At 41.6% G+C, this 26,128-nt stretch overlaps 1 protein-coding gene across 3 annotated transcripts in view; it reads left to right on the top strand.

Moving 5' to 3' along the window:
- Positions 1 to 2,882: 2,882 nt before the first annotated feature.
- tab3 (TGF-beta activated kinase 1 (MAP3K7) binding protein 3) overlaps positions 2,883 to 26,128 on the top strand; it is a 56,656-nt gene continuing 33,410 nt past the window's right edge. For 2 of the 3 annotated variants that reach the window (XM_078408867.1, XM_078408866.1), the window contains exons 1-4: positions 2,883 to 2,988; positions 4,226 to 4,420; positions 12,288 to 13,800; positions 18,586 to 18,746. In XM_078408867.1, coding sequence (XP_078264993.1) covers positions 4,319 to 4,420; positions 12,288 to 13,800; positions 18,586 to 18,746 — 1,776 coding nt within the window. In that variant the 5' untranslated portion in view covers positions 2,883 to 2,988; positions 4,226 to 4,318. Of the gene's footprint in view, positions 2,989 to 4,225; positions 4,421 to 10,842; positions 10,951 to 12,287; positions 13,801 to 18,585; positions 18,747 to 26,128 lie in introns of those variants that run through there. The other variant, XM_078408868.1, reaches the window with a different exon arrangement.

The raw sequence follows: 26,128 nt of genomic DNA, 5'->3' as shown, positions 1-26,128 counted from the left end.
GAGCTGAATGATCTCAAGATAGTGGAACTAATTGTAGACTTTCGAAGAGATCCCCCTCCCCTCCCCCCACTCACCATCAACAACACATCTGTGGAGTCATTTAAGTTCCTTGGAACCATTATCTCCAGGGACCTTAAATGGGGGGCCACCATCGACTCCACAGTCAAAAAGGCCCAACAGAGGATGTACTTCCTGCGGCAACTGAGGAAAGACAATCAGCCACAGGCAATGATGGTCCAATTCTATACTGCTGTCATTGAGTCCGTCCTCACCTTCTCCATCATGGTCTGGTTTGGCTCAGCCACCAAGCAGGATGTCCAGAGGCTGCAACGGATCGTTCGCACAGCTGAGAAGGTTGTTATAGACAATAGGTGCAGGAGTAGGCCATTTGAGCCAGCACCACCATTCAATGTGATCATGGCTGATCATTCTCAATCAGTACCCCGTTCCTGCCTTCTCCCCATACCTCCTGACTCCGCTATCCTTAAGAGCTCTATCTGGCTCTCTCTTGAAAGCATTCAGAGAATTGGCCTCCACTGCCTTCTGAGGCAGAGAATTCCACAGATTTACAACTCTCTGACTGAAAAAGTTTTTCCTCATCTCCGTTCTAAATGGCCTACCCCTTATTCTTAGACTGTTGCCCCTGGTTCTGGACTCCCCCAACATTGGGAACATGTTTCCTGCTTCTAACGTGTCCAACCCCTTAACAATCTTATATGTTTCAATAAGATCCCCTCTCATCCTACTAAATTCTAGTGTATACAAGCCTAGTCGCTCCAGTCTTTCAACATACGAAAGTCCCGCCATTCCGGGAATTAACCTAGTAAACTTACGCTGCACACCCTCAATAGCAAGAATATCCTTCATCAAATTTGGAGATCAAAACCGCACACCCAGTACTCCAGGTGCAGTCTCATTAGGGCCCTGTACAACTGCAGAAGGACCTCTTTGCTCCTATACCCAACTCTTGCTATGAAGGCCAACATTTCATTGGTTTTCTTCACTGCCTGCTGTACCTGCATGCTTCCTTTCAGTGACTGATGCACTAGGACACCCAGATCTCGTACGTCCCTTTTTCCTAACTTTACAACATTCAGATAATAATCTGCCTTCCTATTCTTACCACCAAAGTGGACAACCTCAACTTATCCACATTAAACTGCATCTGCCATGCATCTTCCCACTCACACAACCTGTCCAAGTCACCCTGCAACCTCATAGCATCTTCCTTACAGTTCACACTGTCACGCAGCTTTGTGTCATCTGCAAATTTGCTAATGTTACTTTTAATCCCTTCATCCAAGTCATTAATGTATATTGTAAATAACTGCGGTCCCAGCACCGAGGCATGAGGTACCCCACTAGTCACTGCCTGCCATTCTGAAAGGGACCCATTTATCCCCACTCTTTGCTTTCTGTCTGTCAACCAATTTTCTATCCATGTCAGTACCCTACCCCCAATACCATGTGCTCTAATTTTGCCCAATAATCTCCTATGTGGGACCTTGTCGAAGGGTTTCTGAAAGTCAAGGTACACTACATCCACCGTCTCTCCCCTGTCCATTTTCCTAGTTACACCCTCAAAAAATTCCAGAAGATTAGTCAAGCATGATTTCCCCATCGTAAATCCATGCTGACTCGGAACGATCCTGTTACTGCTATCCAAATGCTCTGCAATTTTGTCGTTTATAATTGACTCCAGCATCTTCCCCACCACTGATGTCAGACTAACTGGTCTATAATTTCCCTCCAATCCACAGGAACTGATTCTGAATCTATAGAACAATGGAAAATGATTACCATGATTTCTAGAGCCAACTCCATAAGTACCCTGGGATGCAGACCATCAGGCCCTGGGGATTTATCAGCCTTCAGTCCCATCAGTCTGCCCAACACCATTTCCTGCCTCATGTAAATTTCCTTCAGTTCCTCCGTCACCCTAGGATCTCTGGCCACTAGAACATCTGGGAGATGTATCTTCCTTAGTGAAGACAGATCCAAAGTACCGGTTCAACTTGTCAGCCATTTCCTTGTTCCCCATAATAAATTCCCATGCTTCTGTCTTCAGGGGACCCACATTTGCCTTAACTATTTTTTTCCTCTTCACATACAGACTTTGGTTATTGAGTAGAACTATCACTCGTGTAAAAAAGCTGTTTTTATGTCTGGTTGTTGGCTGCAACCTTCCCCCCATTGACGAACTGTACACTGCAAGGGTCAGGAAGCGAGCGGGCAAGACCTTCTCACCCTGGCCACAACCTCTGAAGCACTTCCCTGTGGAAGGCTTTATGCTAAGCTTGACGGTTATCAAGCAATGAATTAAGAGTTGCCTATATATTTAATGCTTTGAGATCTGCGCTTGAACGGTTTTAGCTAAATAGGTGTTGAGATATACATTCTGTTCCCCTAGTTCTATCTGCATTACTTTACCACCAGCTTCGGTAATCATTAGTATTTGTGAGGTGATAACTGCAAATTTGTTGTAGAATGGTTGCGAGATGTCATTTGCCAGTGTAGCTGTATAGTCCTGTAAACTAGTGGGTGCGCCGCGGAGTACAAGGTATGATGCAGGCGCAAAATAATCCTCAACCTTTGCAGCTACTGATGGAACGCTGTACCTGTCAAAACTTTTGGCTTAGATTTGGGGACAGAGCTACCATGATATGCCTTAACAAACCTCCCTCCCTCCCTTCCTTCACGTCACTCCTTTGGAATGCACCATAGACTAGTAGAATAGGTCATTACGTATGAACCTGTTTAAGTACAGGTGTGAGGAGACTGGATGTTAACTGGGATAGTAATCTAGTGTCCACTATAATTTTTTTGCAAGTTACTGGTATCAATTTATTAATTCAGTTGCTTGGACATAACTTTTTTTTGTAGATATTTTCGCTTTCTACCACATGATCTTCACTTGTGACCATTTGGCACTGAACTCCAATAAGACCAGTTTCAACAGTTGATTGAAGTCTCCTGCAGCTGCACGTTGTGAGTCAAAGACATTTGAGAGCAGAAGTGAAAATATTATTTTGTGTGTTGTATCTGCAAATAGTTTCCCTTTTCTGTCAATGTCCATCGTCTGTGGCAGAGAGGAAGAAAGTGCAGTTTGCTAATAATTCATCGTTTTCAAAGTATACTCTTTGCTGGGCCATGCATTGGTATTTCCATCAAAAATATTATAGGGGTCAACTATATTGGACAACTATTCACAGCACTGGAGGGTGAGTGCAGTGAATATGATAGCTGATATGATAAAGTCTCTGATTTTTCAATGTGAAAAGAACGTTCCTTTTTTTTAACTGAAAATGAACTCTGAAATAAACTTTCACAAGTTTCATAATGTTAATTTGCTAGGTTACGTTAGGTGCTACCTCCTATGTTGAAAATCTTTACATTGCTATGGACATCTTCTATCTAAATACTAAAATTTGTTTGTTTGTTCCTGAATTACAGCCATGTAATTACATGATAGCACGACAATTTTAGGCCCACTTTACTCACCGTCGTCCCTTTAGTGCTAATGGAAGAAGTTTCATTGAAATCGGTGTTATATTTTTAAAGTTATTCACATTTTAAAGTTTAAATCTCTTCTAGGGAGGGAGGGGGAAGGAGGGGGTGGAGGGAGGATAAGGGGGGTTGAGGGGGAGGGGGAGGAGAGGGTGCTGCAGGATAGGTTTGGGCCCAACGGGTCCACTTGGTCTAGTAACCTATAATTTCTGCACACTAAAATACCTGAAACTCCAGGAGTAGTATTGAAATTGTATTCTTGTCCATGTATCATTTGTGTAGTTGCTCAAATATCTGAGAATTTGTGCCTTGAGATATTTTAGTGCAAAGTTTGTTTCTGCTTCATTTGTCTGGCGACCTGAAAGAATGTTGTGTGTTTCTTAAGGTAGTTCAACATTCACTGTGCTATGAAAGTGTTTTGCTGGCATTTAATACTTGCAAAGAGCTTACAGTTACTAGCATAAATCATTCCACCTGAAATTTAATTTGTTGCATAGAGTTTTGAGATGTCTGGACTGTTAACGTGCATCATAAATTGGATGTTTTTAAAGATCAATTTGGATTAGAATTAAATAAAAGATTCTTGCACTGTATGAAATGTGTACCTATTCTGCTGGAGGGGCTGGGGATTATTCTGTTTTAACCATCAGTAAAACTTAGTTGTTTTACTCCACTCCTCATATTTTCACATCTATCTCATCTTTCTTTCTCTGTACAGAAAATGCCAGAAGGGTCGGAAGATTGTAGGCACTGGCAGGCCCATTGACATCCACCCCCCGTAACTGTTCCAGTAATCCATCCAATCCTGACAATGGCACAGGGAAGCCAACAGATTGATATTCAGGTGCTGCATGACCTCCGGCAGCGCTTCCCTGAGATCCCAGAAGGAGTGGTGTCTCAGTGCATGCTGCAGGTACTGTTTGAAATAGGACCCATTCAACTGATACATACCTTTTAACCTTAAGAAACAACAACAAAGTAAAAGTTTGATGTAATTGTGTGTTATTCATGCAACCTTAGACTTGCTAATCAATGCCACAATAAAATTAAGAGGATTTGTCATGTCCACAGCAATTGGGGCTGATTACAAAGGGCTTTTGGGTTATGGGCTTGACAATGCTTTCACTATAGTTTGAGCTAAGAACCCTATCTTTAGCAAATAAAGAATATTGTAGTCATGTAACATAGCAATTTAAAAAAAATTATTTGTCTCTGGCATTCTAATCCATAACCTTGTTTGATATATATATATTCATATATATTAGAATTTACATCAGAAAAATCTGTGTATTTTGTACAATGGTTTAAATGATATGGAACTTTGTGAACACTAATTTTATGGATAATGAATAAATTGTTCAGTAGAAATAAGAGCACGATGTGTTCTTGTGTTAAGCTCTAGGAAACTTGACAAGAGTGAATATAAAGCTTCGTAGATTAATTTTATTAACTAATACATCATCCCCTATCATCATAACCCTTGCATTTCCTCTCTCTCCATCCCTCCCCCACACAAGTCAATAGTCGTTTATTTGTCACATACACATAAATGTGTAGTGAAATGAAACATTACTCGCACTTCAACAATAAGACCAATAAGAATAATCAATAAAAATGCAATAACACATACAATCATAAACTAACACAAAAGAAACATCCATCACTGTGAGTCTCGTCACACTAGCTTCTCGTTCTCACCTAGCAAACAACTAACAATGGCCTGTTTCCTTTATCATCGTTACCCCTTTTCAGATCTTTCATTAGTTTGTTCTATATCTCCCTGCTTCACCGTCTATGTCTCTCATTTCCCTTTCTCCTGACTCTCAGTCTGAAGAAGGGTCGTGGCCCGAAACGTCACTCATTTCTTTTCTCCAGAGTTCCTGACTGTCCTGCTGAGTTACTCCAGCATTTCGTGTCTATCTTTGGTTTAAACCAGCATCTGCAGTTTCTTCCTACACACATCATCATCTTTCTGTGTGCTAAATTGTTGAGTATATTTATTGAGGCTGAATTTAGAGGAAAGCTTGCTATATGATATTTGTCATATGCCTTATATCAATTATTTTAAAAGTCAGTTTTGAAAAGGTATTAACATTACAGGAGCATCTGACAAAACATTGCCATGACCAGATGAGTATACAGTAAACTCTTGCAGTAGCAGACTGAAGCTCCCATTGCACTGCCCCTCCCCGCCCCCCTGTCCACTTTCCTATCAATTTGGATGAGAAGTTCCCCACTGAGCTGGCGCCATGTGGTGTGCTTCCAGTTGCGGGAGCGGAGAGAGTGGGCAGCATGAAGCTGCCGAGAGTACTGGGCCCCTCCCTCCCGCACCACGTGTGAGGTTGGGGGCTCTGTGTCTCCCCGGCCTATGAATTCCTGCTTGTTTAACCCCCCTCCAACTCTTCCTTCCCAACCTTGAGTGAAATTTTACTCTTTACCCCTCTCACTTGATTGTAGCGGATGATCGACAGTAACAGACATCAATTCTAACCTTCCCCGTTGTTGTCCATTATTGCGAGGGTTTACTGTATACCCTAGGCTGTTGAAGGAGCCTAGGTAAGATTTGTATTCTTTTCCCCTGACCTCCAGAGCAGGAATCGCTTATCAAAAATGTCACTGCAGGAATCTAAATGGTATTTGCAGACTTAGCAGTTTAATATTGATGATAGAATAATAGAATAATGTTTCCAAAACAAATTTTACAAATTATTTAGAGAAACTGCATTGCAGTGAAATAATATTACAACCGCAGGAACATAAGAGAGAAAAAAATGTGCTTAATTGATTAAACTTAAATGAATTTTAAGTAAAGCCTATGATACTACTTGCTACCTACTGTAAGTTATCACCAAGGACCATGAATTAACCACAAGTCACAGAAGTTCATTAAATTGAGAAGTAGATGAGGAGCTTTACATTAAAATCATGGAAAGTATAATGTTTATGTTAGATTTGAAGAAAGAAGGCTTTCGATTAGTCTCACAGAGTAGATGCTTGAAACCCTATGTTTATTGGCAAGATATCTCAGCTTATTTGAAGCTTATTATTTTATGACAATAGACAGTAGACAATAGGTGCAGGAGTAGGCCATTCGACCCTTCGAGCCAGCACCACCATTCAATGTGATCGTGGCTGATCATTCTCTATCAGTACCCCGTTCCTGCCTTCTCCCCATATCCCCTGACTCTGCTATCCTTAAGAGCTCTACCTAGCTCTCTCTTGAATGCATTCAGAGAATTGGCCTCCACTGCCTTCTGAGGCAGTGAATTCCACAGATTTACAACTCTCTGACTGAAAAAGTTTTTCCTCGTCTCCGTTCTAAATGGCCTACCCTTTATTCTTAAACTGTGGCCCCTGGTTCTGGACTCCCCCAACATTGGGAAAATGTTTCTTGTCTCTAACGTGTCCAACCAACCCCTTAATAATCTGTCCTGACTGGGTGAAACCAAAGGACAAAAATGACAATTTACAAAATGATTTAAGTTGGAAATGTGATTCTGCATCAAATTAAGTTGAAAGTTGCACCCAAGTCAAAAGTATGTGGTTCATATCCATGGTGGAGTTAAATTAACAAAGGTATTGGAGTAATAATAATTTAATGAAAACTTTTATTGTCTGAATCATGCATCAAATCAACCTATAAAAAAACAGGCTCAGAATTCTGTCAACAATGGTAGAATGTAAGCCTGTTGTGATCAGATGAGGGCTCTTCAATATTTGAAAAGATCAATTTTAAGCTCAATCCAACATTTCGTCTAGTTATTTTGTTGAAAAGCTGAATAGATACATTTGGCAAGGGAATAACATTTTACAACTGCAAGTGAGGCTGAGCACTGATAATTTTGTGACGATCACGGTGGTGCAGCGGTAGAGTTGCTGCCTTACAGCGAATGCAGCGCCGGAGACTCAGGTTCGATCCTAACTACGGGCGCCGTCTGTACGGAGTTTGTACGTTCTCCCCGTGACATGCGTGGGTTTTCTCCGAGATCTTCGGTTTCCTCCCACACTCCAAAGACGTACAGGTACGTAGGTTAATTGGCTTGGTAAATGTTAAAAAAATTGTCCGTAGTGGGTATAGGATAGTGTTAATGTGCGGGGATCGCTGGGTGGCGCAGACCCGGTGGGCCGAAGGGCCTGTTTCTGCGCTGTATCTCTAAATCTAAAATAAAAATTAAAAAATCTATCAAGCAGAGTAATGGAGGTAACTTAAATTAGAATTCAAAAGATTGTTGAATATTGTGGAAGGAGACCAGAAGGATAAACTTGAAAGGAAGTCTCCAGCCTCTCCCATCTTTGACTTTACCACTGGTATTATGTGCATCTGAATAAGCCGAAAGTACATTGTAATATGCTCAGTACCTTCCACTTTGGCCACAAATCTCTCTTAAGAAACTGCCAATATCTAGAAAAAGTATGAACTAAAAATTGCAATAACACCCACTTTGTTTTGGTTTGCAGAAATACAAAGCTGGAGGACAATGGCTGAATCTTAACTTCCAGGAGAGTGTAAGGTGGGGTGGGTCAGAGGTTCAAATCCCAAAAATCCGAAACTTGAACTATCCACTTTGCACTCATCCAAAGGGACACGAGGTGCTGGAGTAAGCAGGTCCGGAAGTATCTCTGGAGAACATGGATAAGTGACATTTCGGGTTGTGACCTTTCTTCAAATCACCTATCCATGTTAACCAGAGATGCTGCCTGACCTACTGAGCGAATCCAGCACTTTGTGTCTCTTTGTGTATAATCAGCATCTGCAGTTCCTTGTTTCTACATTTAAACTCATCCACATTGTTATAATATAGGTAGAATGAGGGACAGGCATCCAATCTGCTTGCAAAATGAGTGTTGGTCATTCATATCTGGTCATTTTCATTCCAGCTCATGGGAAATTACTGCATATAAATAGACTGCCATTTTCCTATATATCACATATTTCACTTCCAAAGCATAATGGGGCAAATGCCGGAATTCTGAAAAAAAAAACCAAATTCTGGAAATATTCATCAGGTGTGGAGATGGGAAAAATATTGTTTCAGATTGGTAACCTTGCAGTAGTCATTGACTCAAAGCATTAACTTTGTTTCTTTCTCCATGGAAGTCATTTGACAAGTATTTCCAACATTTTCAATTTTAGTTCAAAATTTAAATGGTTGTAAAGTGCTGAGCATCCAGAGATCATGGAAGGAATAGAGATTTTCTTTCTAAGTATCAAAATATTTAGGGCATTTAAGGGTTGTCTACTTTCATTTTATCTTTGACATCATCTTGGTTTCACAGGCTGTAGAAAATCTGTCAGGTGAAAGGAAATGAGAAAGGTGACTCCATTTGGCGAGTGCCTTTATTGCACTGCTTGTTGCCCAGGAGGAATAATATTTTCCTCCGGGTACATCAAGCAATCCACAGAGCCTACAAGGTGGGTGCTCCCCATCTTTCCTGGGAAGCTCCTATCAAGTACGCACACCATCTTATGTTTTTTGACACTGCTGCTGAGCCCAAAGGAGGTTTTTGGTTTCTTCTCAGCTCATCTTAGTAGGGCTCTGGGGAGTGTTGTAGATTATTCTTGAAAATGGCAGCAAAGGTAGATAGAGTAGTCAAAAAGACTTTTGGCACATTGGCCTTCATCAATCAGAGATGTTACTCCAGCACAAACTGCTGGAGTAACTCACCGGGACAGGCAGCATCGCTGGAGAGAAGGAATGTGTGACATTTCGGGTTGAGACCCTTCAGGAGAGATGTTGTGAGATCACGTTGCAGTAATATAAGACATTTAGATTTTAGATTTAGATTTAGAGATACAGCGCAGAAACAGGCCCTTCGGCCCACCGGGTCTGCGCCGCCCAGCGATCCCCGCACATTAACACTATCCTATACCCACTATGGACAATTTTTTTAACATTTACCAAGCCAATTAACCTACGTACCTGTACGTCTTTGGAGTGTGGGAGGAAACCGAAGATCTCGGAGAAAACCCACGCAGGTCACGGGGAGAACGTACAAACTCCATACAGACGGCGCCCGTAGTTAGGATCGAACCTGAGTCTCCGGCGCTGCATTCGCTGTAAGGCAGCAACTCCACCGTGATCGGACATTCTTCTTTCATGTCCATCATCCATGTTTCAAATGTTACATCACTGTCATCGTCCATCCTGAAAAGGGCGCAAGCTTCCCGCGACAATCAGTGGCACCCATCACTTGTACAATAGATGATGGTGGTAGCAGAATTAGCTCAGGACACTTCCAGTTTCCAGCCCCGTGACGTGGACGGTTCTGCTATAGGTCCTTCTAAGACGTTGGTGAGGCCGCATTTTTAGTGTTGTGTTCAGTTCTGGCCAACATTTTTTCGGAAAGATTTTGTCAAGCTGGAAATGGTGTGGAGAAGATTTAACAAGCATGTTGCCAGAACTCAAGGTCCTGAGTTATAGGAATAGGTTGAGCAGCCAATGACTCTCTTCCTTGGAGTGCAGAAGGATGAGGGATGATCTTATAGAGGGTGACAAAATCATGAGAGGAATAGTTTGGGAAAACACATAATTCCTTGCCCAGAGTAGGGGAAGATTTAATAGGACCTGAGGGCTAACCTTTTCACATAAAGGATGGTGGGTGTATGGAATGAGCTTCTGGAGGAGGTAGTTGAGGTAGGTACTATCGCAACATTTAAGAAATATTTGGATAGGACAGGAACCGAGGGATATGGGCCAAACAGGCAGGTGGGACTAGTGTGGACAGGTCACGTTGGTCGGTGCAGGCAAGTTGGGGCGAAGGGCCTGTTTCCACACTGTAGACTCTATGACCCTATTAAGCCTAACTAATTAAGCCAACATAATGTACAACTTCACCATAGCATCCATCTGCTCTCCTCAACTGCAACACTTTGCTATGGATGTTCCTATTAGAAAGGCATTCACCCTGTCAATTCAGCAACATGTGGGCAGGAAACCCATTTAAGGGATTTTTTCAAGTTTAATCAGATTCCTGCACCAGCCGCACGCACCTCTTGATTAAAATATGTTCCCATCAAAAATCACTAATTCTTGAAGAATCAATTTTGGTGCAAACATTTGAAGAAAATGCTTGAAACTTCCAACAGCCAGCTACACACGGGAGGAGGAGTGTGTTGAATGGACTCATTGCAATGAATAATAGTTACAGTATAATTGTTCTTGAGATATCAACAAGGAGCCATGCAAACGTCTTAGGTCATGCAGTTATAGATGTTTCAAGCACAGTTTTTATTTCAAAGTCATGCCACAATATTTCATCAAATATCATTTAGAATGAGTGTATGATATTGCATCAGTGACACTATGTCAATTCATTATCGCTCCACTTTTACAGAATTGGAAGAATCCATCTATATGGAGTGCATAGTTTATTATGCCCTCTTGTGGAGTAAGAAGGAATTTTGTGCACACGCAACAAGAACATGGGAATAGAGAAAGAAAAGTTTGTTTGCCTCTTTCACATTTGCTATTTAAACTAATTAATTTGGATAAGTAGATTGATTGGTTTTAACATTTCCTGGAGGAATTAACTTAATTTCAAACTTGACTGAGAACAGTATAATATAACACTGGCAATTTTTAGTTCCTCATATCTTCAGAGGAGCAGTGATCTATAATTGTTGGATAATTGATTAACTACTTTTATTCCTTCCATGGTGACTGCAATAGTCCATGGAGTTATAAAGAATTTAAGTAGAATCAAAAGGTTTTTAAAATTCTGTTGCAATCTAAACTTGAGTTTCATTTAAATGAACCACGTATCATCTCTATTCATTCAGTCGCCCAACATTGATATCCTGTTGTACGAAATTGTACCACTCGTCCTCTGGAGAAAACAATGAATTTTGATTTGTAGAATATTTCTCCTGTTCAGTGCTAACAGTAAAGAAAGTAATTTGTGATCTGTTTATGCAAACTGACTATCATCAGCTTGCATGTTTTTGCTATCAACATTATTTTGATTTTATGATTTGGTAGTTAATGTACAAAGTACTTTATATTCCTTCTAAAGTTGATTGTGCATTCACATTCCTTCACAGCGTTGTTGTTTCTAATGATACAGCGATGAAGTGGACATCATGATAATTTTCTTGACAACCTGTTGGTGACAAATTTGATTCCTGTTAAGTGAACTGATCTGTAGCTTTTTCTTCTGTGTAGCATGTAGCATTTTGACTCCTGATTTTCCTGCACCCAATGTTGAAAAGTGCAGATGTGCCATGGGACTTTACCCCAGATATGAAAGCGCTTCATTGTTGGCATCCATGCTCTGAGCTGGGACCATATCCCAGTCACTTGCAAAGAATACAAAACATCTTGGGCCCTTGAGGTTTTGCAATGCATTCAGCATATTTCAAATCCAAATAATTGATGATGGGCCATCCGTTCACTCAATCTTAACGCTTGAACTTCAAGTGCTACTGCGCCAGGCAAAAGACCTTGCATTATTTATCTCCTTCCTTGCACTTTGTTCCTTCAAATAACCTGACTATTGAAAGTACATTCTCACCTTGTTTCAGTGCCTTGAGGTGTGATATTTGCTACAAATTGAAATTGGTTCAACTTTTATTTTGAATTTAATGACACTTAATATAACCAGTAGAATTGTAGAATGGTTTAGCATTTTAAATAATCCAAATCATTTTAGTTGAATTTCTTTACTTCATTCTTGAATTTTATATAAAATTTGCATGATTTAAATTGTTAACATGTAGGTGTAAGAGTGCTATTGCAGCTTGAATATTTCTAAATGTATTTAATTTTTCTTTTTAAATTAAGAATAACAATAATCTGGAAGCCTGTTGTTTGGCCCTTGCCCAAGAAAGCAACAAATACCTGTATGGGGAGTACCACAGCCCAGATGATGCCAGAATGAGCAGGAACCACATGCTGCAGATTAACTTGGGTATCCAACCTCCAACAACATACCAGACAGGGGATGGTGGTCAACTCAATGGCGGGCGAACGCTGGTCCATAGCACAAGTGATGGCCACATTGACCCTCAACGAGGTGGTGGTCAGCAACTTGTGCGATTGATGCAAGAGCCACATTCTGCCCCAGCAATCGTAGCAAATCCACCTGGCTACAATCCTTTCTTTGTAAGTGACCAGGGCCGTAACACAGGTACTCCTCCACCACCATCTCAGCAGCCAACCTCCCTTCAGCCAAATTTGAACACATCACCTATGCAAGGTATTTCTCCAACATATCAGCCTATATCTCGATACACTATGAACCCTATTACTGTAACCTTGTCACAGAACATACCATCTGGTCAGACTACTACTGCATTGCATATACATGGCGGTCCATCACAGATGCAGAATACTCCCTATGGGATCGGTAATTCTATTTACATTAGGCCAACGTCTGGACAACAGACTCCTCAGAACACAGCTTGGACTACTAATCAATGCCCTCTTCCACAGTATAATCATCCTCCTCCACCAGTTTATCAACCACAACAGACTTATCAGCCTTCTCAGTATTCTCCAAAGCAGCCGCAGCTTCCTCAGCAAGCATTTCGGTCGCCACCTCCGTCACAGTTCAGCTCGCCTTACAGCTCTCCGCAACATCAGGTGCAAGCCAACCAGCAGGGTCACCAGACATCCCATGTCTTCATGCCGATTAGTTCTCCGACAATGACGCACCTCCCATACCAGCCTTCACAGAATTATCCACAACAAGGCAGCCAGTCATTGTCCTACATACCTTATTCTGTGTCTGGATTGTCTAAAGCACCTATGAAAAATCAAATAGAAATCAAATTAGAAACACCACAGAGAATTGGTGCCAACGTCACTCGAAGCTCATCGCCTGTCAGCAGTCAGCCTGCTTTACGGAGTCATCCTACGTTATATATTGCCACCAATTCACCATCGGGTTCACCGTCAAGAGGAATGTCCGGTCAAATGAGTGTCGTTCAACCACAGCCCGTGTACAGTGTACCACCCACATATATTCACCATCAACCATCGCGACCTCGGTCTACAACTGCTGGCAGTAACCAAGTGAACGCTCCTCGTGTGGTTGTAACTCAGCCTAATACTAAATATACATTCAAAATCACAGTTTCTCCAAACAGACCACCTTCGATTTCCCGAGGTGTAGCATCACCTACTTTTGACCCTGGGAGCATCTTGAATTTAGTGGATTGTCAAGGAGAGCATCCTGGAGCCCCAGAACCTATACAGCCAATATCAGCACTAACAGGGTCTATTGTCGATAAACAAAACGAGGATCAGAGGCGAAAATCAAGTTCAGGGTCAGATGACTATGCTTACACTCAAGGTACAGTATATTGTTTCAACATTTTGTTAATGCAGATAGATGTAAGACATCGCATTTTTGGAGGTCAAAGGTGAGAGGAGAGTTCACATTAAATTTTAGGATCTTCAGGAGCATTGATGTACAGAGGGATATTGGGGTGGAAGTCCATAGCTCCTTGCAGGTGCCAATGAAGCGGATAAGATGGTAAACAAGACGTGAAGCACGCTTGCCTTCATTAGTTGGGTATAAAAGACAGGAGGACATATCAGCTATATAAATTTTAGTTAGCCCACATTTGGAATATGTGTGCAGTTCCAGCCACCACTTTATGAGAGGGATGTGGAGGCTTTGGAGAGGATGCCGAAGAAGTTGACCAGGATGTTTCCTGGAGAGTAGTGCATAAGGAGAAGTTGGCCAAAATTGGATTGTTTTCTCTGGAGCATCAGAGGTTGAAAGGAGATCTGATAGAATTACTGTATATAAAATTAGGAGAGGTAGGATGGACAGTCAGAGCCTTTTTCCCAGGATTAAAAAGTCAAACAATAGAGGGGATAGGTTTCAGGTGAGAGGAGGAACGTTTGGAGGAGGTGGTGGAAGCTGAATAGTGACATTCTGGAGAAATTTGGATAGATATATGAACAGGGAGGGTTTGGGGTAATATGGACCATATTAATTTCGACTGACATCATGGTTGGTGCAGACATAAAGTGAAGTGGCTCAAATGGACTGAAGGGCCTGTATGTTCTATGTTCTAAAATTGGCGTTGTGCACTATGCAATTAGAGGATGAGTTGGGATGCAATGTGGACACAGTTGGTTCACTCCTGGTATATGAAAATAAAATACGATTTTAGGTTTTCATTGAAATATTGTCACTAGGATTTGTAGACTGCTGTAGAAAAATCGGCAAGGTACTTTTGTAAATTGGGGGTGAATTTCATTGGTTGTTGTAGTGCAAGAGAGAGAGAGTTGCCCACTTAATTACAAATTGTAGTTTTAGGGTCAGAGTTCAATGGTGGCTCAAAATATAAGGTTTTAAAGAAGCGAAGCCCAAATGAAATTCAAACAAGTTTAATTTTGGTTAACTTGCTCTTGTGCATTTATATGGTTGTCCTTTATTTTAAAATGTGGGATCATAAAAACTACTTAGAGCGGTAAAGAAGGCAAATGGTATGCTAGCTACATCTTTGGGGCATTGAGTATAAGACATGTTAGCATACCATTTGCCTTTTATAGGACTTTGGTTAGGTCGCATTTGAGCGTTGTATGCAGTTCTGGTCACCCCATTACAGGAAGAATATGGTGGCTTTGGGAAAGATGCAGAAGAGGTTTATTAGAATACTGCCTGGATTAGAGGGTGTTAGCTACAAGGAGAGGTTGGACAAACTTGGATTGTTTTGTCTGAAATGTCAGAGTTTGAGGGAAGATATGATAGATGTTTATAAAATTATGAGGGGCATAGAGAGGGTAGACAACCAGTCATATAGTCACCAGGTATATCAAACAGTCGAGAGCATAGCTCCAAGGTGAGAGGGGCAAAATTTAAAGATGTGCGGGCAGGTTTTTTTTACAAAAAGAGTGGTGGATGCCTGGAACGCCTCACCAGGGTGGCAGTGGCAGCAGATACCATAGTGGCATTTAAAAGGCTTTTAGGTAGACACATGGATATGACTCCTGTGTCGACAGAAGAGATTAGTTTAACTTGGCATCATGTTTGGCACAGACATTGTAAAGGATGTTTCTGTGCTGTATTGTTCTATGTACTTTTCCTCAATCCAGTCCCATTAGTGAAAAAGATTCTTGTCCCTCTATTTTGGTACTGCTCTGGTTCCTTTAATAGCCCTTGTCCAATAAATATTGTCCCTGAAGAGGATGCCAAAGTCTGCCTGGCAATTTACACAAGCCTTGATGAGGAATTGTATAAATTGTTAGAAGCCTGCAAAGGGAATTGTTAATCGTTGAATTTAGTTATTTAAACCCTCTGGCACATTTTGCATCAAAAATAAATTAATACCTTGGAGGGAGGTCAGAGAAGATAAACAAAAACAGTTCTACAACTTGCAGCAATAGATATTACTGATCTTGTTTCTATTCTGACAGTGGTCTGAAAAGGACCCGTTTACTCCTCCTCTTTGCTTCCTGTCTGCCAACCAATTTTCTATCCATGTCAACACCCTACCCCCAATACCATGTGCTCTAATTTTACTCACCAATCTCCCGGTGTGGGACCTTATCAAAGGCTTTCTGACAGTCTAGATACACTACATCCACTGGCTCCCCTTCATCCATTTTACTTGTCACGTCCTCAAAACATTCCAGAAGAATAGTCAAACATGAAGCAAAGAGTAGGAATAAACGGGTCCTTTTCGGAATGGCAGGCAGTGACTAGTGGGGTACCGCAAGGCTCAGTGCTGGGACCCCAGTTATTTACAGTGTATATTAATGATTCGGACGAGGGAATTGAATGCAACATCTCTAAGTTTGCGGATGACACAAAGCTGGGTGGCAGTGTTAGCTGCGAGGAGGATGCTAGGAGGCTGCAGAGTGACTTGGATAGATTAGGCGAGTGGGCAAATGCATGGCAGATGCAATATAATGTGGATAAATGTGAGGTTATCCACTTTGGCGGCAAGAACAGGAAAGCAGAGTATTACCTGAATGGTGACCGATTGGGAGAAGGGGAGATGCAACGTGACCTGGGTGTCATGGTGCACCAGTCATTGAAAGCAAGCATGCAGGTGCAGCAGGCAGTGAAGAAAGCGAATGGTATGTTGGCATTCATAGCAAGAGGATTTGAGTTTAGGAGCAGGGAGGTTCTGCTGCAGTTGTACAGGGCCTTGGTGAGACCGCACCTGGAGTATTGTGTGCAGTTTTGGTCTCCTAACCTGAGGAAAGTCGTTCTTGCCTTAGAGGGAGTACAGAGAAGGTTCACCAGATTGATCCCTGGGATGGCGGGACTTACATATGAGGAAAGACTAGATAGACTGGGCTTGTACTCGCTGGAATTTAGAAGACTGAGGGGGGATCTTATAGAAACATATAAAATTCTTAAGGGGTTGGAGAGGCTAGATGCGGGAAAATTGTTCCCGATGTTGGGGGAGTCCAGAACCAGGAGTCACAGCTTAAGGATAAGGGGGAAGTCTTTTAGGACCGAGATGAGAAAACATTTCTTCACACAGAGAGTGGTGAGTCTGTGGAATTCTCTGCCACAGAAGGTAGTTGAGGCCAGTTCATTGGCTATATTTAAGAGGGAGTTAGATGTGGCCCTTTTTGCTAAAGGGATCAGGGGGTATGGAGAGAAGGCAGGTACAGGCTACTGAGCTGAATGATCAGCCATGATCATATTGAATGGCGGTGCAGGCTCGAAGGGCCGAATGGCCTACTCCTGCACCTATTTTCTATGTTTCTATGTTTCCCTTTCATAAATCCATGCTGACATGGACTTATCCTTTTACTGCTATCCAAATGCACCATTATTACCTCTTTAATAATTGACTCCAGCATCTTTCCCACCACCGAAGTCAGGCTAACTGGTCTGTAATTCCCCGTTTTCTCTCTCTCGCTCCTTTCTTGAAAAGTGGGCTAACATTAGTTATCCTCCAATCCACAGGAACTGATCCTGAATCTATTGAACATTGGAAAATGATCACCAATGCGTCCACTATTTCTAGAGCCACCTCCCTGAGTACCCTGGGATGCAGACCATCAGGCCCAGGGGATTTATCATCCTTCAGCCCCATTAGCCTACCCAATACTATTTCTCGCCTAATGAAAATTTCTTTCAGTTCTTCTACCCCCCTAGATCCTCTGACCTCTAGTAGTATAAGGGATACTACTGACCTCTAGTACATCTGGGAGATTGTTTGTGTCTTCCTTTGTGAAGACAGATCCGAAGTAACTCTGCTGCCATTTCCTTGTTACCCATAATAATGTCTGCCTTCAAGGGACCCACATTTGACTTTGCTACTCTTTTTCTCTTAACATATCTAAAGAAGATTTTACTGTCCTTCTTTATATTCTTGGCCACCTTCCCCTCGTACTTCATCTTTTCAGCCCGTATTGCCCGTTTTGTTACCTTCTGTTGTCCTATGAAAGTTTCCCAATCCTCTGGCTGAATTTCATCCCTCACAAGCAGAGCTACCCCACCGCCTCTGCCCACCTGCCTGTCCTTTCTATAGGATATATAACCGTGAATATTAAGTTCCCAGGCCCGATCCTCCTGCAGCCACGTCTCTGTAATCCCCACAATGTCATATCTACCAACCTCTAACTGAGCCTCAAGCTCATCTACTTTACTTCTTATACTTCGTGCATTCATATACATATTTTTGGAGGAGAGTTGTTGCAAAATGTTACTCTTCTTGTGATTATAAAGTGATAATCTTGGTACCGAATGATAATTTATAGTCTATTCCCAAGGGGATGGATTTCTTAATCATTCAGTCATTATAATCTTCAGTAATTAAAAAATGCCGACTTTGCATCTTCTGGCAGTGATGCTGCTATTTAAGCGGGTTATGAATAATCTGCTGGAAGTAAATTCCTTACTTGATATCAACTAAAATCTTAAGCATTATTTTTTCCAGTCCATGCACATACAAGTAAATATTTTGGGTACATCATTCATTATAGAAGCTTCTGAGCGATGAGAGGATAATTTTTGAAATGGATTATTATTTTGTTCAGCATTTCATTCGCTGGGATAATTGAAATGTTGGGTGACCCATCAACCTTGGATGAATATGCATTATTTGGACATCTATTTGGTTTGTGAATGACCTATGTGCCTATTCTTCCGTGTGTTTAGCACTATTGCTCCATCAAAGAGCTCGAATGGAGAGATTACTCAAAGAGCTAAACTTGGAAAAACAAAAGCTGGAGAAACTGAAAACTGAGGTCAATGAAATGGAGTATGATTTAATGCAACGGCGGCTGAGGAGAGTGAACTCCAACACGTCAATACCTACAGTAAGACTACTATTAACTACAGCTTTATATACATTTAAGGTTTATAATCTGCTTTGCAGCTGGAGAGCAGTTTAATGGACTGTTTCTATTTGTTTCTTTAAATTACCTAATCTGTGTGTAATTTTCTTATAGTTGCACTTTGGGGATCTTCTGCTCATGCTTCTAAGGTTGTGTTTACATTGCAGGACAGTTTCACAATAACATAATGCCTTGCTCTCTGTTCCATGTAATTTGAGCTGGATTGCCTCTGTAACTGATTGGGTTCCATAGAAACATAGAAAATAGGTGCAGGTGCAGGCCATTCGGCCGTTCGAGCCATTCATTGTGATCATGGCTGATCACCCACAATCATTAACCTGTGCCCAACTTCTCCCCGTATCCCTTGATTCCACTAGCCTCCAGAGCTCGATCTAACTCTCTTAAATTCATCCAGTGATTTGGCCTTCAATGCCCTCTGTGGCAGAGAATTCCACAAATTCACAACTCTCTGGGTGAAAAGTTCCTTCTCACCTCAGTTTTAAATGGCCTCCCCTTTATTCTAAGACTGTGGCCCCTGGTTCTGGACTCCCCAAACATTGGGAACATTTTTCCTGCATCTAGCTTGTCTAGTCCTTTTATAATTTTATATGTCTCTAAAAGATCCCCTCTCATCCTTCTAAACTCCAGTGAATACAAGCCTAATCTTTTCAATCTTTCCTCATATCCCAGGGATCAATCTTGTGAACCTACGCTGCACTTCCTCAATTACAAGGATGTCCTTCCTCAAATTAGCAGACCAAAACTGTACACAATACTCCAGATGTGGTCTTACCAGGGTCCTATATAACTGCAGAAGAACCTCTTTGCTCCTATACTGAAATCCTCTCGTTATGAAGGCCAACATGCCATTAGCTTTCTTCACTGCCTGCTGTACCTGCACGCCAACTTTCAGTGACTGGTGTACAAGGACACCCAGGTCTCACTGGACTTCCCCTTACCTAACCTAACACCATTGAGATAATAATCTGCCTCCTTGTTTTTGCTGCCATCTGCAAACTTGCTAGTGTTACTTCTAATTCCTTCATCCAAGTCATTAATATATATGGTAAACAGTTGCGGCCCCAACACCGAGCCTTGCGGCACTCCACTCGCCACTGCCTGCCATTCTGAAAAGGACCCGTTTACTCCTACTCTTTGCTTCCTGTCCGCCAACCAATTCTCTATCCATGTCAACACCCTACTCCCAATACCATGTGCTCTAATTTTGCTCACCAAACTCCCGTGTGGGACCTTATCAAAGGCTTTCTGAAAGTCTAGATACACTACATCCACTGGCCCCCCTTCATCCATTTTACTTGTCACATCCTCAAGAAATTCCAGAAGATTAGTCAAGCATGATTTCCCTTTCATAAATCCATGCTGACTTGGACTTATCCTTTTACTGCTATCCAAATGCACCGTTATTACCTCTTTAGTAATTGACTCCAGCATCTTCCCCACCACCGATGTCTGTAATTCCTTGTTTTCTCTCTCGCTCCTTTCTTGAAAAGTGGGATAACATTAGCTATCCTCCAATCCACAGGAACTGATCCTGAATCTATTGAACATTGGAAAATGATCACCAATGCGTCCACTATTTCTAGAGCCACCTCCCTGAGTACCCTGGGATGCAGACCATCATGCCCTGGGGATTTATCAACCTTCATTCCCATTCTAGATGTCAACTTATTTACAGCGGCGAAACCAAGCGCAGGCTCGGCGATCGCTTCGCTCAACACCTGCGCTCGGTTCGTGTTGGCCAAACTGATCTCCCGGTGGTCGAGTACTTCAACTCCCCCTCCCATTCCCAGTCTGACCTTTCTGTCATGGGCCTCCTCCAGTGCCATAGTGAGGCCCACCGGAAATTGGAGGAACAGCACCTCATATTTCGCCTGGGCAGCTTGCAGCCCAGTGGTATGAACATCGACTTCTCCAACTTTAGATAGTTCCTCTGTCCCTCTCTTCCCCGCCTCCTTCCCAGATCTCTCTCTATCTTCCTGTCTCCACCTATATCCTTCCTTTGTCCCGCCCCCCTGACATCAGTCTGAAGAAGGGTCTCGACCCGAAACATCACCCATTCCTTCTCTCCTGAGATGCTGCCTGACCTGCTGAGTTACTCCAGCATTTTGTGAATAAATACCTTCGATTCATTCCCATTAGTCTACCCAATACTATTTCTCGCCTAATGCAAATTTCTTTCAGTTACTCTATCCCTCTGTCCTCTAGTACATCTGGGAGATTATTTGTGTCTTCCTTAGTGAAGACAGATCCAAAGTACCTGTTCAACTGTTCTGCCATTTCCTCGTTACCCATAATAATTTCACCCGTGTCTGCCTTCAAGATACCCAAATTTGACTTTGCTACTCTTTTTCTCTTAACATATCTAAAGAAGTTCCATTGAATTAGCATCTGAAACCACGCAGGCATCTATTTATTCATCCCAGGTGCAAAGGGCCATGCGCCGGCTAATTTATTTAAAACTCGGCGGCCTCATACATCAAGTCTTCAATAACCCTTTTTGGAATTAGAAATAACACATCTTTTGACATTTATATTTGTTCCTATAAAGAGGGGAATTGAATTGAATACTTTATTGATTACTTTATTGACAAGTCACAGTGAAAGGTATGCAATAGTCACCACATAAAGGGTGCTGACAAAGTTACATGACATCCCGTGCCAGGTAGGACCTCCTTTGTTGTTACCCCTTCCCCCGCCCCCCCGGCCGTTCCCTCACGCCGAGTCCTCCTTTGTTCCTGGCGGCGGGTCGTCCGACTCACACGTGGCCCGTCCTTGACCGCCAGCGCTCTCTGGGAAGACTCTAGTGCATTGTTAAGCAATAAAAAATCGGTTACTTGTCACACTACACTGTTTTATTCTACAAGTATTAATTCATTGGAAATTGCTTTATCTTCTGTCAGACTGCTGATACTTTACATTAAAAATTGACAATTATTCAGTAACTAGGAGTGGTGCACACATCCACTGAAAGACATGCTTTTCATTTTAATACTTTATCAGAAGATTTACAATACTATAAGTGCTCATTCATGAACCTTGAGTGCACTGAGGAAAGGTTTCCCAATGACTTTGGCCCTCACTCTTTTTTTTCACTGAGAAAACCAATTAAATATTGAAGACATCTGCAGAAGGGTCTGGAAGATGGTAATTGTTATTGACTAAAATGTAAACCATTTTGTCAGACAAGCATTGGATGGGGGAAGCTAGACTATTAGAAGCACTTAAAGTTGGATAAACATTTGATGGGATGTGGGGAACTGGCACCGAAGAAACATTGAAGCTTGCATTGAACAGCCATGATGATATTAAATGATGGGGCAGGTGTGAAGGAGCTTTTCATTCCTCTGCTTCAGGGCTAGAACACCCTTGATGAGCTGCAGTAATCTCTACCACATAATACAATGGGAGAACATGTTATAAATAAGGACGAGTTGCAAGACATTAGGAATAGTCAGAATGTTTTTTTTCTTTTGTAGTTTTGGAAGCTAAGCTCGCTTGTAAGCCCCCTAAACTAAAGGCGACGAGTAAATAAGGATTAGGAAGCGAAGATCAAAAAACTGCGGATATTGAAAGTCTGAAATAATAAGAGAAAACGCTAGAAGCACGCATCATATCAGGAAGCATCTGTGGAAGTTAACATTTCAGATCGAAGACTCTTTGTCACAATTGATTGATCACAAACTAAAACAGTTGAAAGAACTGAATATTTTTTAATGGTGACATTTGTTGGAGAATAACCACACATTAAATAACTTCATTTTTAACCAATTTTCATCAACTGTTTCTTTGAAGAGAGTCCAAATGACTGGACTGAGTTAAACACAAATGTTCCCTCCAGTCATGTGGCTGCCTTTCTAGGTTTTATTGTGTGGAAAGCATCACATTTTTCGATTGGAAATAATTTTGGTTTTGCTTTTGATACTGTGCCAATGTACTTGTTTTGTTGGATCTTAACTGATAGTGTGTTTCTGAGATGACTCTATTTTGTGAAAAGTTGTTTTTCCAAAACATCCTCATCCTTTAAATAATGTTTCAAGATTGTCCTTCCCAATCATTTTTAAAAAGACAACCACGATTATTCTCACTTGTCGAATGCATCATTCCTAATAAACACCTGTTGAGATGATGGGCTACTTCTTCAAAGAGGGTGAGCTATCGCAGGAATTTATGAGAATTCTGGCCAATTAACTCATTGTTAAAGACTTGCATGCTACCAAATGGTGTTTGGTAATTTTCCATCCCACCCCCAAGGTCCCAGAAGACAATAGGTGGCCATTATATCGTTAGAATGGAATTGATTACAGATAATTTATTTCACCCACAAACATGTCAGCTCTTCTGTCCAATTGACCTGAAAACATAAGAACAGCAATCATGTAGGAAACTACTGCAGATGCTGGTTCAAATCGAAAGTATCACAAAATGTTGGAGTAACTCAACGGGCCAGGCAGCATGGGTGACGTTTCGGGTGAAGGGTCTCGACCCGAAACGTCACCCATTCCTTCTCTCCTGAGATGCTGCCTGGCCCGCTGAGTTAGAACAGCAATCATGGTTGATTGGTATTATTAACTCTGTTTGCCCTGGTACTGTACCTTTTAAGACTCTTGACTAATAAAGATTTTGGGTCTGGTAAAGTTACACTCTGCCCTTCTTTTCTCCTTAAAAGCAGGAAGGAGAGAAGAATTGCTGCAACTTTGAAATATCATGTGTTTGAAGTGAGATTCACATGAAGTATTTGTCTTCTGTTACATATGAACATGTTGTGATTCACTTGTTACACTCTTATTAACATTGCATTATCTGTTCTATCACATTTTTGATAAAATAGAAATTATAATTAATATATGAATAGCTTCTCTGCTTCGAATGGTCAAAATTAACTTTGCTCAATGTAGTTTCCATCAAAATTAATTGAGGACTTATTTTGATTACATTTGAATTTCTGGATTGTGGGAATAAGTGCGCTTCGGATATTTTATTTTTTGATATAGTGGCAGCTTACAAGTGGTACCTAATACTGCCACACTTAGATGAGCAATGATTCTTCTAAAAGCTGAGATTTCCAAATGCAAGTTTGCATAATCAGAGTCATTGCAGTACAAAAACAGGCAATTCGGCTCATCCTGTTCTTGCTAAATGTCAAATACCCATCCGTAACATGTCTCATTTACTAGCGCTTGGCCTGCAGCCTTCTATGTCATGGTGATTTGTGTAATCACCTAGATACTACATTATATGCTGTCACATATATAATGTCAGAGCATTATATGCTCTGCTATCACCCCTCTCTCAGGGAGTACATTGCAATTTCCAGCCACCTCTGGGTGAAAGTTTTTTTTTGGTACCTCCCCCCCCCCCCCCTCCCCAAACATACACCTCAGTAATACTCCAGTAATGGTTCCAGTCATCTCGATAACCAAAAAGACTTTAACAAAAGGTCACAACTGTCTACTGAATCTGTGTCCCTGATAATTTTGTTCACCTGTTTCAGGTGACCCTCAGCTTTCGCCGCTCCAAGAAAACAAATCCAACCAGTCCAGTTTTCTTTCTAACTGAGGCAATGCCATCATGGGGCACATCCTGGTGAAACGCCCCTGCACTCTTTGCAGAGCAATCACAGGCTTTGCATGCTGTGGTCACCAAGATTTTATGTAATATTCCAGATGTAGCCTTTGCAATGTTTTCTAAAGCTATAACCATAACTTTTCTGCTCTTGTCCCTACTAATGTATGCAAGGACTCCATCGACACCATCCTACCTACCTGTCCTGCCACTTCCAGGGATTCTTGTACTCGTATAGTAAGGCCCCTTTGTTCCTGAACACTTTATCATTCATTGCATATATGTCCTTCCTTTATTTGACCTCCGAAAGTGCATCACCTCATAGTTAACAGGACAAATTCCATCTGCCATTGTTCAGCCCAATTAACCAGCTGATCAACATTTTTCTATGGCCTAAGAATATCCTTCTCTCCGTCCTCAGCAGTAGCAAATGTATTAAACATTAGACCCATATTCATGTTAAGGCCATTTTCTGTCTCCTCCATAATGTTTGGGGCAAAGAACCATCATTTATTTATTTGCCTCTGTACTCCACAATTTGAGATTTGTAATAGGAAAAAAAATCACATGTGGTTAAAGTGCACATTGTCAGATTTTATTAAAGGCCATTTCTATACATTTTGGTTTCACCATGTAGAAATTACAGCTGTGTTTATACATAGTTCCCCCATTTCAGGGCACCATAATGTTTGGGACACATGGCTTCACAGGGGTTTGTAATTGCTCAGGTGTGTTTAATTGCCTCCTTAATGCAGGTATAAGAGAGCTCTCAGCCTCTAGTCTTTCCATCACCTTTGGAAACTGTTATTGCTGTATATCAACATGAGGACCAAAGTTGTGCCAATGAAAGTCAAAGAAGCCATAATGAGACTGAGAAACAAGAATAAAACTGTTAGAGACATCAGCCAAACCTCAGGCTTACCAAAATCAACTGTTTGGAACATCATTAAGAAGAAAGAGAGCATTGGTGAGCTTACTAATTACAAAGGGACTGGCAGGCCAAGGAAGACCTCCACAGCCGATGACAGAAGAATTCTCTGTATAACAAAGAACAATCCCCAAACACCTGTCCAAAAGATCAGAAACACTCTTCAGGAGTCAGGTGTGGATTTGCCAATGACCACTGTCCGTAGAAGACTTCATGAACAGAAATACAGAGGCTACACTGCAGCATGCAAACCACTGGTTAGCCACAAAAATAGGATGGCCAGGTTACAGATTGCCAAGAAGTACTTAAAAGAGCAACCACAGTTCTGGAAAAAGGTCTTATGGACAGATGAGACAAAAATTTACTTGTATCAGAGTGATGGCAAGAGCAAAGTATGGAGGAGAGAAGGAACTGCCCAAGATCCAAAGCATACCACCCCATCTGTGAAAAACGGTGGTGGGGGTGTTATGACCTGGGCATGTATGGCTGCTGAAGGTACCGGCTCACTTAACGTCATTGATGATACAACTACTGATGGTAGTAGCATCATGAATTCTGAAGTCCACAGACACATCCTATCTGCTCAAGTTCAAACAAATGCCTCAAAGCTCATTGGCCGGCGGCTAAAGATGGCAGCTATACAGGCCTGGCAGAGCATCACCAGAGAAGACACCCAGCAACTGGTGATGTCCATGAATCGCAGACTTCAAGCAGTGATTGCATGCAAAGGATATGCAACAAAATACTAAACATGACTACTTTCATTTACATGACATTGCTGTGTCCCAAACATTATGGTGTCCTGAAATGGGGGGAATATGTATAAGCACTGCTGTAATTTCTACATGGTGAA

The sequence above is a fragment of the Rhinoraja longicauda genome, chromosome 12 (assembly GCF_053455715.1).
Source record: "Rhinoraja longicauda isolate Sanriku21f chromosome 12, sRhiLon1.1, whole genome shotgun sequence".
NCBI lineage: Eukaryota > Metazoa > Chordata > Chondrichthyes > Rajiformes > Arhynchobatidae > Rhinoraja > Rhinoraja longicauda.
The sequence above is the reverse complement of the archived record's forward strand: the minus strand, read 5'-3'. Positions and strand labels throughout refer to the sequence as shown.